This window comes from Monodelphis domestica, chromosome 4, assembly GCF_027887165.1.
Source record: "Monodelphis domestica isolate mMonDom1 chromosome 4, mMonDom1.pri, whole genome shotgun sequence".
NCBI lineage: Eukaryota > Metazoa > Chordata > Mammalia > Didelphimorphia > Didelphidae > Monodelphis > Monodelphis domestica.
In genome coordinates this window covers 164,807,417-164,820,157 of record NC_077230.1, presented here as the reverse complement: position 1 = coordinate 164,820,157, position 12,741 = coordinate 164,807,417, and the positions used below count along the sequence as shown (strand labels likewise).

At 38.8% G+C, this 12,741-nt stretch overlaps 2 protein-coding genes across 6 annotated transcripts in view; one reads left to right on the top strand and one right to left on the bottom strand.

The window, feature by feature from the left end:
- The window catches only part of WDSUB1 (WD repeat, sterile alpha motif and U-box domain containing 1), a 127,495-nt gene extending 115,174 nt beyond the window's left edge, over nucleotides 1-12,321 (top strand). Inside the window, exons 12-15 of the transcript XR_008911213.1 lie at nucleotides 6,196-6,460; nucleotides 7,652-7,767; nucleotides 10,495-10,580; nucleotides 12,184-12,321. The gene's annotated coding sequence lies outside the window, so the exon portion shown is untranslated. The remainder of the gene's footprint in view (nucleotides 1-6,195; nucleotides 6,461-7,651; nucleotides 7,768-10,494; nucleotides 10,581-12,183) is intronic.
- The window catches only part of TANC1 (tetratricopeptide repeat, ankyrin repeat and coiled-coil containing 1), a 290,552-nt gene that overhangs the window by 28,961 nt on the left and 248,850 nt on the right, over nucleotides 1-12,741 (bottom strand). For all 5 annotated transcript variants that reach the window (XM_056793909.1, XM_056793910.1, XM_056793911.1 and 2 more), the window contains 3 exons: nucleotides 12,163-12,399; nucleotides 7,475-7,660; nucleotides 5,661-5,739 (listed from right to left, as the gene is read on the bottom strand). In XM_056793909.1, coding sequence (XP_056649887.1) covers nucleotides 5,661-5,739; nucleotides 7,475-7,660; nucleotides 12,163-12,399 — 502 coding nt within the window. The remainder of the gene's footprint in view (nucleotides 1-5,660; nucleotides 5,740-7,474; nucleotides 7,661-12,162; nucleotides 12,400-12,741) is intronic.

The following is a 12,741-nucleotide window of genomic DNA, read 5'->3' as shown; positions in this document are numbered from 1 at the left end:
TGGCAAAACCTCATCAGAGGTGCTTGTGATCTCTAGTCCAAGCATTCCACTGGAATTACCAGTTTGAGTCTAGGCTCCAAACATCCATCCTCCACTGAGTGCATGAAGTATCTCTTTCAATATTGCCTTTCATCAGAACTTACTCATTTTCCTCAACAACAAAACGAAGGAAGACTGCCTGCTGGTTAGAGCCCTTCTCTTGTATCCTTCTGATTTCTTAAAGGGCATAGGAAAGTATTTGGTGGAAAAGGAGTGATTTAACAAAAAACAGAAACAAAATCCTAGCACTGGTCTCTACAATTATATATATATATATATACCTTGGGTATATCACTCCACCTTCCTGCTTTCAATTTCCTCATCTGTAAAATAAGCAGACCAGATGTCACCTGAGGTCCCTTTCTGAGTCTAAGTGCTTTGATTCTATATCTTAAGAATGGAATCAGCTTAAGAAAAACTTAGCAAAAAACATGAAGCACATGGTGAAAATGGCCAGATGTCAAAAGATTTTCATAGGATCACAAATCTTGTAAAAAGCAATCCACTATAATACTGAAAACACCATCCTTGGAAAGAGGAAGCTCTGGGTTTAAGGCCCACCATTGACATATAATAGAGACTTGAACCATTGACATATAATGTTATTTGATCCTGGGAAAGTCCCGGTCTCTCCATGTTCCAGGGAACTCACCAAGACTCTAATATACATTTTCTCCATCTTCTGAACTAGAAACAGAGGAATAAGAAGGGTCAGAGAGAGAACAGTCAAAGCAATAAGTAGAAAGAGGATGGGAAGAATGGTGAGCTCAAGGAACTCAAAAGAGAGAATGAATTGAATAATTATTAATATCAAATAATGCACAAAGTAGACAAAGGCATTTGATTTGACAGTGGAGAACTGATTAAAAAAAAAACAGCCTTACCTTCTGTCTTAGTATCAGTTCTAAGACAGAAGAACAGCAAGGACTAGGCAACTGGGATTAAGTGACTCACCTAAGATCACACAGCTAGGAAGTATCTGAGATCAGATTGACCCCAGGTCCTCCTCACTCTAGGATTCTATCCACTGTTCCATTTCAGACCTCCAGAAGTTGAGATGGAACATCTGGAAGGAGATGCTGAGGGGATAATTAAAGACATTGGCCTGCAGTTCTGGTGAGAGGCTGGGTCCAGACCTGATCCAGAACTTAGAGGGTTATTTAGAGAACTTTAAGTGTAAGACTTTAAGTGACATGATAAAGTCATCCCCTGTCTGAGGCTGAGCTTGAATCCAGGTCTCCCTCTCTCCAGACAGCGCTCTGTTATGATGTTTTGATGTCTCTTGTTAAAGATATACAATGGAGATAGAGATGTGGGAGATATATGCAGTGGGGGAAGATAATTGAACCCATATGCATGAACACACCCGCCAAAGGTGAGGAAAGAGAAAGGAACCCAGGGCAGACAATGGTTCTAAAAGATGTGATTTGTTTGGAAGGTCCATAATCCATCCATGCTATCCTTATTCCTCAGCCAAAAAGGAATTCTATCTCTGGGGGGCACAGCACCCACATCTGTAACCTATATCCTAATGCTGGGGATCTCATGTCTCATTTATATCCATGCCCCAAAGCATCCCCATGGTAAGGAGGGAGGAACATAGAGTATTGTATACCATCAAAAAGAAAAGTTACCCCGTCAGTGAAGGAGGGAAAAAAAGACCAGACTCCTTATTCTTGTTTTCTTTCCCATTCCTTCATTCTGGGGTAAAGGGATCTAGAGGGCTGTCTATCTAATCTGCTGAAGAGCCAGGTTATATTTGAACAAAAATGTTCACAAAGAGACTTTTCTTGTAGTCTGCAAATTTTCTAAGGAAGCCCAAATCAGCCCAAAATAAGAATCAAGGGTTCTTAATCTGCTGGAATTGAAGGCAGGGAAACTGGCATCCTTATTTCAAAATATTTGTTTTCCTTTGTAAACTTCTTTATATGGATTTAAAAACATTTCTGTGAGAACAGATCCATGAGGTTTCATCAGACTGCCAACTGGGTGTATGACAAAGAACCCTTACTGTAGATCTCATGATAAGCCAACAATCAAGACTGAACCCAGTCTTAGAACTGCACTCAATCTTAGAGGTTTGAATAACCTTTGGTAACTGGGTCAAGCATTGTTGGTCATGATCTGGGATAGCTTGCTTTATATATACAATAGTATCCAATAGGAAAGAAAACAGAAAAATTGGAAAATTTTCTGTTCTTTCAATTACAAAATAACCTGGAGGGTTAAAGGCAGAGTAGCAAACAAATGATGAGATTTAAAGCGACTTAGAATTCAATCTTCCCTGTATTTGATCTGCTGCTCTACACTATCAAGCCAGGGAAAAAGAGGGCACACAGGCCATGAGGTCTTAGATTTAGAGCTGGACGGGGCCTTAGACACCACCAAGTCCAAGCTTCTTATTTTACAGAAGGAGTCTCCGTCCTAAGGAGGTTGAGACTTGCCTCCGGTCACACAACTATGAAGCGTCCGAGGCAGAAATCTGAATTAACTTCTCCCTGTTTCCAAGCCTAGAACTCTTTCCACTGAGCCCCCTAATTGCCTCTCTTCCCTGGAGGGGTGAAAGGGAATATTCCAGGTGAAGCTGGTCAGCAGGAAGAACTAGTTGAGGGGAGATAATGAAGAAAGATTAGGCTGAAAAGTGCTCTGCTTATGGGAAGAGTGACAGGGAGGGGAGGCCGGGCATGCAGGGGCTGATGGAACAAAGAGAAAAAGATGTCAGGGAGAAATAATGAGCAGACAAGTCAGGAGAAGTTGCAAAGACACACACAGCCCAGTAAAAGTTCCACTCGGTCATCTCAGCCTAGAAAACGCTGAGCTTGCTGTCTTCACTGTCTTTAAAGCCACATCAGTGCCTCTTGGCTGATCAGAGGTTTGCTGGCAAGCCAGCTGAAGAACGCTATGAGCTGCATCCCAGGCTTCAAAAGGGGAATATGAAGATAGATGGTTCTGTTTGAGGTTTGGGCAAGTACAGGCCGAACCATTATTTACTTTGTATTAAGACTGATGGGAAGTCCATAATTTGTGTCAGCGATCACAAGCCCCTCGGCCATCCAGAAGCACAGCTTAAGGGAGAGGAGAATGGAGGCCGGGGCTGAAAGAGGACTCCTGAGGTCCGACCCCTCCACAATGGCACTTCTAAGGCTCTCCCCATCAGCCAGCTTAGCCAACCGCATAGCACTCTCCCCTTTGGCAAGATGAGCTTTGCTGTTTCAATCGCCTTTGGGAACCAGTTTAAGTATTGCTGGACGTGCTGTGGGAGAGCTGGCTTTATACACAATAGGCTCGACTAGGAAAGAAAACAGTAAAGTCGGAAAACTTTCTGTTCTTTCAATTACAAAGCAACCTGGAGGGTTAAAAGTAGAAGCACACAAGGCTGTCTCCAGCAAACAAATGGTGAGATTGAAACCTGCTTATTTTTCTATAAACGTATCTCTATTTTAGGAGGGGCAGGCCGTGTCCAGGACTCAGGACTACGGTGCTAACCCCGGCCCCTGCCCAATGAACCTCCCTGTAGCTGACAGACCTGTAAAATGCAGGGGCTGCTCCACAGGCTACCCAAGGCCCCGTCCTCCTCAGGACACTGTGAAAATTGAATAGAAAACCATTCGGGACGTAGAGGCATATGGTTCTAAAATATTGTGCTATGGCATTGTAATAGAGTCTATACTAAAATAGCATACCAAATTTAGCTTTACTTGGGAAGTTCTTTGAATGTGACATAAACGGTTAATGAGAAATGCCCTGGTAAAAGCATCAATAAGACATCTGAAAAACAATGAGGAGAAAATAAAAATTCAAAAGGGAAGCCAAAAATAGTTATTTTTAAAATCAGTGAAATGTACATTTTTGTTGATGGTTAGGTAGGGGGAGGGGGGAGATAGAGAGATAGAGACAAAGAGAAAGACAACCATAAAATTTTAAAATATATCCTAAGTACCTCTATCCCAAAATACCATATATTGAGATTATGATTCTTGCCTAGCTCATACAGTGGTTCTTTTGGGGTCCCTGTATCTATCATCTAAGTAGCCTTTCCTCATTCACACAATGGGGGAATGCTGACCTATTTTAAAAGACAAACTGGAAAAAAATCATTCAAGGTCAAAGACAGACAAGAGAAAGGCAGAAAAGAGAAGGAAAATAGGAGGGAGAGAGGAAAGAAAAAGGGGGGGGGGGAGATCTTATAACCACTATCTCATTTTTAGAAACATCTTGTTGGCATAATAAAGGATTGAAAACACCACTTGACAAGTTAGAGGGACATCAGGGTACCCTATGACACACTGAGCCCTAAGGAACAAACAAAAGTAAGTAACAAAACAAAAGCAAGGGAGGATTTATGCACTAATGCTGAGCAACTGAAGTAGAATGAGGAAAATTAGATAAAAAAACCAAACCCTAACGGATTGATGTACAATTATCACAATTAAGTCAGCCCTAGAGAAGTGAAAAGAAAATTCATTTTCTTTCTTTCTTCACAAAAAGTGGGGGTCCTTGGGTGTGAAATGCTGCATACCACTAGAGTTGATTGATATGTTGGTTTAGTTTTATAGAAATGCCTTCTCCTTTTTTTTTTCACTAAGTTATAAGGAATGTCTCAATGGGGAAGGTAGTGGGAAAAATACATTTTGAAATAAAGGTGATATAAAAATGCAATAACCGTTTTAAAAAGGGAAATAACCATTTACCATCACCAAACTAATTTCTAACCTGCACACTGACTTAAGGGCATATGAAGGGCATATGTCCATTCTGATTTTTTTTTTTTGCAGTGCCCTTTAGAGATGAATAAAAAGAGACTATTTACACTAGAGGCCAGGAAAATCCCAGATGCTTTTCCTAAATTACCATAGTTAATTAGCTAAAAAACTCCCCACACTACCAGCTGGCTTGTGTACTGATTAACCTGTTACCTAATAAATAATTTTAAAACACTTGGAAAATAAAGATCTTCACAATGCAAAGACCATGTGTAGTATATATAACTATGCACGCAGAGACTATATATTTTTAAATGCATATTAAACACACTTATGTGCATAAATCCCATATATTTTACTGCTGCAGTCCAAATGGCAACATTCTTTTTACTAGATACCAGTTGCTCATATTCCTACCGACATTAACTTATATTTATTTGTGAACATGTCTTATTCCTCCCCCAAACCTCTCTAGGCCACATGAGGTCCTTGAGGGCGGGATTATATTTTATTCATCTTAGGAAATTTAATGCTTGGCATGTAAGTACTTGGTGTAAACATTTGTTCAATCAGGTCAGCTGGCAAATCAAAGACGGGAACTGTGTCTACCATTCACATGTCAAACTTAGATAATAAACTTGAATTGGCATTACAATGTACTTTCTCTCTAAATTGTCCCAAAACTTGAACAGCCTTTTTATACCATGTGCTTGAGTACTTAGAATTTCACCTTTCTAATAAAAATTATATCCATTCATCATTGACAGTTACAAAAAAAATTCCATGAAACTTCAATTGCCTTATGACAAAAATAATAAAACTACATGTCATTTAATTCATATTTAAAACAATTGGGGCAAAATGGAAGTAAAATTTATTTTTAAAAAAGATGTTCCAGATTACAAGCAGTTTAATTACCTGTTTCTCCCCATAATGTGTCTGTACCATTGACATCTACTTCATATTCCTTTTCCATTCCCAGCAAGCACTGGACTACCTGTCAAAAATGGTCAGGTAATTTAGTGAGTACTAACAACATAAGGGTTTATTATATTCCATGAAACACAGGAGAGAGAATTTCAGGAACAATCACTAAACACTAAGCATTATTTTTCATATAAGGGGAGATAAAATACAAACAAAACATTTTAAACACAAAGCTTAAATATCCTTGCCTTTAGTAGAAATTAAAGCAATAACCATCACAAATTGGGTATTCTCAGGCCTTTAGGAGTCTATAAAATATTAGAATGATCTAAAGCAAAAAGACAAATCAATGAGGAACAACATCGATCATAAAAAGTGCTGTTTTTCTGTGTGAACCTTTAGAGTAGGACTAATTTGTTTTCCCACAAGGAAAGTCAAATTGAATATATTTCTTCACTACAGGTAAAATCCAAGCAGCATCCTTAGTTCATTACACTACAGAAAAACACTTTCTCTTTCCCTACAGGAATCTTTCCATCCAAGAGGATTTTTAAGCTCTCCCACTGTTCTGTAAGAAGCAAAGGCAGCAAGTAACACTGACTTTGAGATCAACTGAAGTGTCCACATACTGAACTATTGGCCTGTCGATGTAATGAGGTGGAATTGGCTGCTTTCACCTCATCAACCGTGATGGGAGCTAGAAAGACGTGAAGGGAGGAGAACTTTTATTAGCATGAAGGAATCTCTGATTCTCCCTCAAGTTTCACAGTCCATAACCCTCAATTCATTTGGTAAAGAGTTCTATCTTTTAAATCAAAAAGTTACTAGGTATGTCAAGTTTTCCCTTGCACAGCATTCCTTCCAGGCTGATTTGAATATGAGGTGATATGGAAGGATTTAGAGAGGCACAACTCTAGCAAGTTCTGTTTACCTTCTCAAATAAATTGTAAAAGTCTTTCATACTTTCATATACCTCTCCACTATATAATATGATATGGATAGATACATGAAAGTATAAATATAAATAGATACACATACACACAGGAAGAAAGGGCAGCAAGTTAGGACAGCAAACTTTGAATGGAAAATGTGCTTTACAGCACACTTTAGGGGATGTCAATGTAGTCAAAGTATAGGAGTTGTTAGATACCAGAGAGAGAGAAAAAAAAACAAAGAAATACTACCAAGTTTAAAATGAGGTAAAGATGTTAGACGAAAAGGAACTAGAAGGAGGAGAAGAGAAACTCAGTTCAAATCTAGATTTGAACAGAAATGAACAAAGCTTGGAATAAATAGGTCTCATTACCAAGTTTAAATTCTTGATCTGAGGTATGAACAACACTGGTAAACATCTCTAAACAGACCAGATTTTTTTTTCTACTTTTCAGATATGAAAGTTTTGTGCTGAGTTTCCTCAATGACTGCCAGAACACAAAGTGCTTTGAAATCCTAGCTTTTATTCATGAACCATTTTGGAATTGAGATACCATATGATTAACTTTATGCTCTTAGGTTTACCTTGTTTACCTTCATTGAACACTTGAACATTCAACTTTGGGGAGTTTCATCTGACAAAAGATCTCTTCTGTGTAGATTGATCAATAGTCTACATTTTTAAAAAATACTAGATTTTTCTCTTTCCTTTTATATATTATAGGCATTATTTTTAGAGAAATGGTATCCCCACTGAAAATGATGACTATAAATTTATATTCTCTTATAAGACGGGGGGGGGAAGGGGGGGGAAGAGACGGTTCTATTGGCATAAAGTTTGGGATGATTTTTCTAACTAAATCAGTACTTACCCCATTGTGACCCATACTAGATGCTGCAGTCAATGCCTGTTGAAGTGCCTGGCTTTTCCTTAACACATTTTGCTGATGAATACTTGCTGCCCAATCATAACTGAGCAAGTATTTCAGGATGTCGCAGTGTCCCCTTAAAGCGCTATGTACTAATGCACATTGGCCTTTCTTATCCAGGTGATCAATCTGTATTATTGAAGAAGGAAAGAAATCACAATATTTGACCATTGCTCTTCTGAAAGGTGTATAGATGTACCTGAATTAACAAAAGGCATGCATATTCAGGAAAAGTGGTAAGCAACTCAAATATTTTCGAATGCACTAAAAGGCATTTATGATTAGAAAGTATTCTAATATGAACCTCTTCCTATAATTCATGTAACTAATCCTTAAATAGTTATAAATTCATATTTTTACGGCTCTGGTTAAGCTTGGAGTAGGCTAACATCTGTATGAAAAACGAAATAGGAAGGACCTGAGCTGCCCAACTTGCTCTAGGCCTCAGTGTCCTCATCTGTGAAATTACACGATTGAACTAGAAAATCTCTAAGGTACCCTTTTGGCTCTCAATGAAGAAACTATGAAGAACCATCCAAAATCCATCCTTACCCTCTATGTCATTCAAACCCAAATAACCTACAAATTCCCTTGCAAATATATAAAACTATATAGACTAAGAACCCATACAAATCCAGTGTAGAGTTTAGAGGCACACTCATGTCTTTGCTTGGACATACATGGACGTTGGGGGAATAGCTATGTGGCACAAGTGGTTCGAGCACTGGGCATGGAATCACAGAGACTCACATTCTCCAGAGTTCAAATCAGGTCTCCTGACACTTAGTGGTAGCTATGTGATCCTGGAGAAAGCTATGGCAGACCGATCCAGTATCTTTGCCAAGGAAACCCCAAAATGGGGTGATGAAGAGTCAGACACAACTGGCATGACTCCACAACAAATGGACCTGTGTTTCTATGCTCACCACCTGGGGCAGGGAGCGCTGATGGAGGGATAGGGGACGAGGAGATGGGCATTCCAATAGCACAGCGGTTCTCAACCTTTCTAATGCCGTGACCCTGCAATACAGTTCCTCCTGTTGCAGTGACCCCAAACCAAAAAATTATTTTGGTGGCTACTTCAAAACTGTAATTTTGCTACAGTTATGATTCAGAATGTAAATACCTGATATGCATTATGTATTCTCATTGCTACAAATTGAGAGGTTGAGAACCTCTCACGTCATGAATTCATAGAACAGTATCTAGAACAATCTCACGTCATGAATTCATAGAACAGTATCTAGAACAATCTCATGTCATGAATTCATAGAACAGTATCTAGAACAATCCTCCTAATTTTACACAAATGGATACTTTCCTAAATGATCTAGAATGAAAAGTAAGCATAGGCATATGAATACTTCTTGGGTCAAGAGGACCAGTCCCAGAACGTTTGGGCTGTGAGGTTTTAAGTGACAATGGAATATGGAAGATAATTTTGCCTTCTGCATTCCAAGAACCCATGTCCCTAGATACATGGATGAGAATTAGGATTATATTTTAAAACTGCCATTTAGAATTATAAGACTACCCTAAATGACTCTGAAAGGCAATTCTAAATGGGCCTGCCTTTATTGGAAATTGCAGCCCACATGAAAACTACAATCATGACCCAAAGAAAAGGATCTAAAGTCTATGCAAATGCTTGTCCATACCACCATGATGGCTAAATGGGACAGCATATATCAACATCTCAGGAGGAAAGGGGAAGAGAACAGGCAATTATGAAGCACCTACTATGATCCAAAGAAGATATAAAGTGCTTTTTACAGGTATTCTCTCATTTGATCCTCACAACAACCCAGCAACATAGGTGCTACTATTATCCCCACCTTTTAGGTGAGAAATTGAGGTTGTACCTACTCACTGTCACACGACTACTGTGGGACACTTAATCTGAACTCATGTCTTAAGGACTCCAGGCCCAGAACTCTCTCCACAGCACCGCTAGCTGCCTCTGAATGAATGCTATGTCTAACTAAGGTAGCATTATGATGATTCTGGATCCTGCAAAACCACATTTTATTAGTACAATTTTTAACAAAAATGATTCACAAAATCTGAAAGATATTTATGAACCACTTATATAATTTTTTCTCTGTCTATCAGAATTTATTAATATGGATAAAAGTCAAAGAGAACTGGAAAGTTTTAATTCCCATTATTATTCAAAAAGGATCTTTTCCCTTAACTGAACTCCTGTGGTAAAATTATTCAAATCAATCTACCAAAAAAAAAAATGATCTTCACAAAGGAGCTGCCTCTGGGACTATGTTTCCTAAGTGTAGAATATCCTCTTTCCATTTTGTAGCACTCAGAATGTCTTCCCATTCCTTAGAGCCAAATTCAAAAACAGCTCTCCCGTGAAACAATCCCCCTATTAGGAATGAGCTTCTTTTATCCTGAATCTCACAAAGTACCTTGTCCTCTGCACATCAAATGAAATGCAATATAGCACAACTATCTGTATTTCTTACGTCCTCTCCCTTACTGGAATGTAAGTTCCATGAAAGCAGGAAGATCTGAGGCAAAGCTTACTGTCTGCCCTCTGCTGGTGCTCAAGAGATGTTTGCTAAATTGCATACCAGCCCAGCTCTTTTAGAAAATGGGATTTTGGAATCACAAAACTGGAGAACAGGGAGGCCATGTGGCAGTCAGCTAGTCCAACCCATGCCTAAAAGGATTCCCCATTTAACATCACTGACAAGAAGTCAGTTAGCCTAGGACTGAAGACCTCCAACCCAGGAGAACCAAGTAGGTTCTCAGGAGCCCCACCTACTTCTGGACAGCTTCTTGGGAAGTTTTTCCCAATTTCAAGATTAAATTCTTTTCTTTGCAACTCCAAACCACCACTTTGAGTTCTACCCAGTGTAGCCAAACAGAATCAATCTAATCTGTTCTCACATTGTTCTTGTTTAATTGTTTTCAGTCATGTCTGATTCTTTATGATCCCATTTCAGGTTTTCTTCACAAAGATGTTAGAGTGGTTAGCCATTCCCTTCTCTGGTTCATTGTACAGATGAGGAAACTGAGGCAGCAAATAGGGGTAAGTACCATACTCAGGGTCACACAACAACTAAGTGTCTATGGCCAGATTTGAACTCACACCAGGTTTAGTGCTCAATCCAGTGTGCCATCTAGTTGCCCCTAGGAAAGCTCTTCAAATACTTGAAGCCAGCCATCCCATTCCCCCCAAATCTTTACTCTGCTAGTCTAAATGTAACAGTTAGCACTTAGATTGTGCTTTAAGGAATGTAAAGAACTTTACAAGTATTATTTTATTTGATTTGATCCTCACAACCCTGGGGGAGGGTCCTATTATTATCATCCCTATTTTACACTTGAGAAAATGAGATGGAGGCACAGTGGATGAGTATTTATTAGCCTACTACTGCCTATGTTTGTTCTCTGCCCAGATTCACTGTACCACCGGGCTGTCCCATTCGTTCAGTCTATTCTTTTTTTATTATTATTATTTATTTAGAGTGTTTTTCCGTGGTTGCATGATTCATGCTCTTTCCCTCCCCTTTCCCTAAGCTGACAAGCAGTTCTACTGGGTTATACATGGATCATTGTTCAAAACCCATTTCCGTGTTATACATATTTGCAATCGAGTGATCTTTTTACATTAAAACTCTAATAATAACCCCATCACACTACATGATCAATCACATGTTTTTCTTCTGCGTTGCTGCTCCCACAGTTCTTTCACTGGGTGTGGATAGTGTTCTTTCTCATAAGTTCCTCTGGATTGTCCTAGGTCGTTGCATTGCTGCTGGTAGGGAAGTCTGTTACATTCGATTCTTTCAGTCTATTCTAATACACCCTGGACTTGAGATCTTTCACTATCCTAGCTCCCTTCCTCTAGATGGTCTCCTACTTACTAATGTCCTTAAACCATGGTGAATAGAAAGGAAAATTAATGTTCCAGATGAAGTCTGACAAGGACAGAGGACAGTGTGATCATCTCTTTTTATTAATCCTAGAAATTAATACTTCTCTAGAGGTTGGCTTTTGAATTTTATTATGAAAACATCATAGTTTAAATGAGCTCATTTTAACAGATCTTAAAAGATCAGTATATGAAACTGAAAAATAAAGGGTAACCCAATACTCTGTGTCTTGATCACAGAATTCTCAGTCAATTTGGGTACCATGTTGAGTTGGATGTCAATCTACTCAGCCAGCTGAAAAAAATCATAGCAGCAACAACTAAATGCTTACAAATCCAGCTGCTGGCCACTTTTAAAGCACTCCAGACTCACCTCCAGTATTCTGTCTCTTTTTGTAGACTAAGAAAAGTATCCATTAATGAGCAATCCATATGGTGAATCTCTCTGCTAATATATTTACAGCTCAAAGTTAACAAAGCGCACAACAAACAACTCAAAATCTGCATCACAACCTGTTTTTTGTTCACGCTGCATTTTTGGGGGCGAAATTTTACAAATTAGGAATGAAAGTCTTATCCTGCATATTTAAAACATACATATACAATTCTTCCAAACGCACACTGTACCAGGATCAAAGATGAGTAGAAAATAATAGCCTATGCCACTTTGGGAAACAAGCACTCTCCATCTGCAAGTAATATAATAAAATCTAGCTTGTGTGCTCCTGCCACTTACCCTTGCTCCCTTTTTGGACAGCAGAGAGACTATATTCATATGGCCAGCAGCTGCTGCATAGCAGAGTGGAGTCATGCCATTCTCTGACATCCCATCCAGGGAAGCTCCAAATTCCAACAGGAGAGTGACCACTTCCTCATGGCCAAGGTGAGATTGGACGCATAACACTGGGGCGTTATTTAAAACTTCTGTCCGGTAGTTTACATTGGCTCCTCCCAAGATCAGGAGACGGCTTACCTGTAGAACAATTGTCAAATAAATTTTGTGTATGTTATAGGGTTAAAAAAAAAATACACTAATGATCCTCATGTGCTCTCTTATTCGTCTACATGATTTTTAAAAACTCACAAGCCCCAAGAATATGATTTCCTAAAACTTTCTCCTTTTCTATTTAATACTTTAACTTAAAATGAATGAATTCATTATTCTTCTAATGAAATTATTAATAGAGATTTAAACACCTACTCATCAAGAATTTGGCTTTATGCTGGACAAAAAGAATGGCATGTGTGCTTTTCTCATTTATCAAGGAAAATGGAGGCGTTTTACCAAAAGAAAAAAAGGCAAAGATTTTTATTC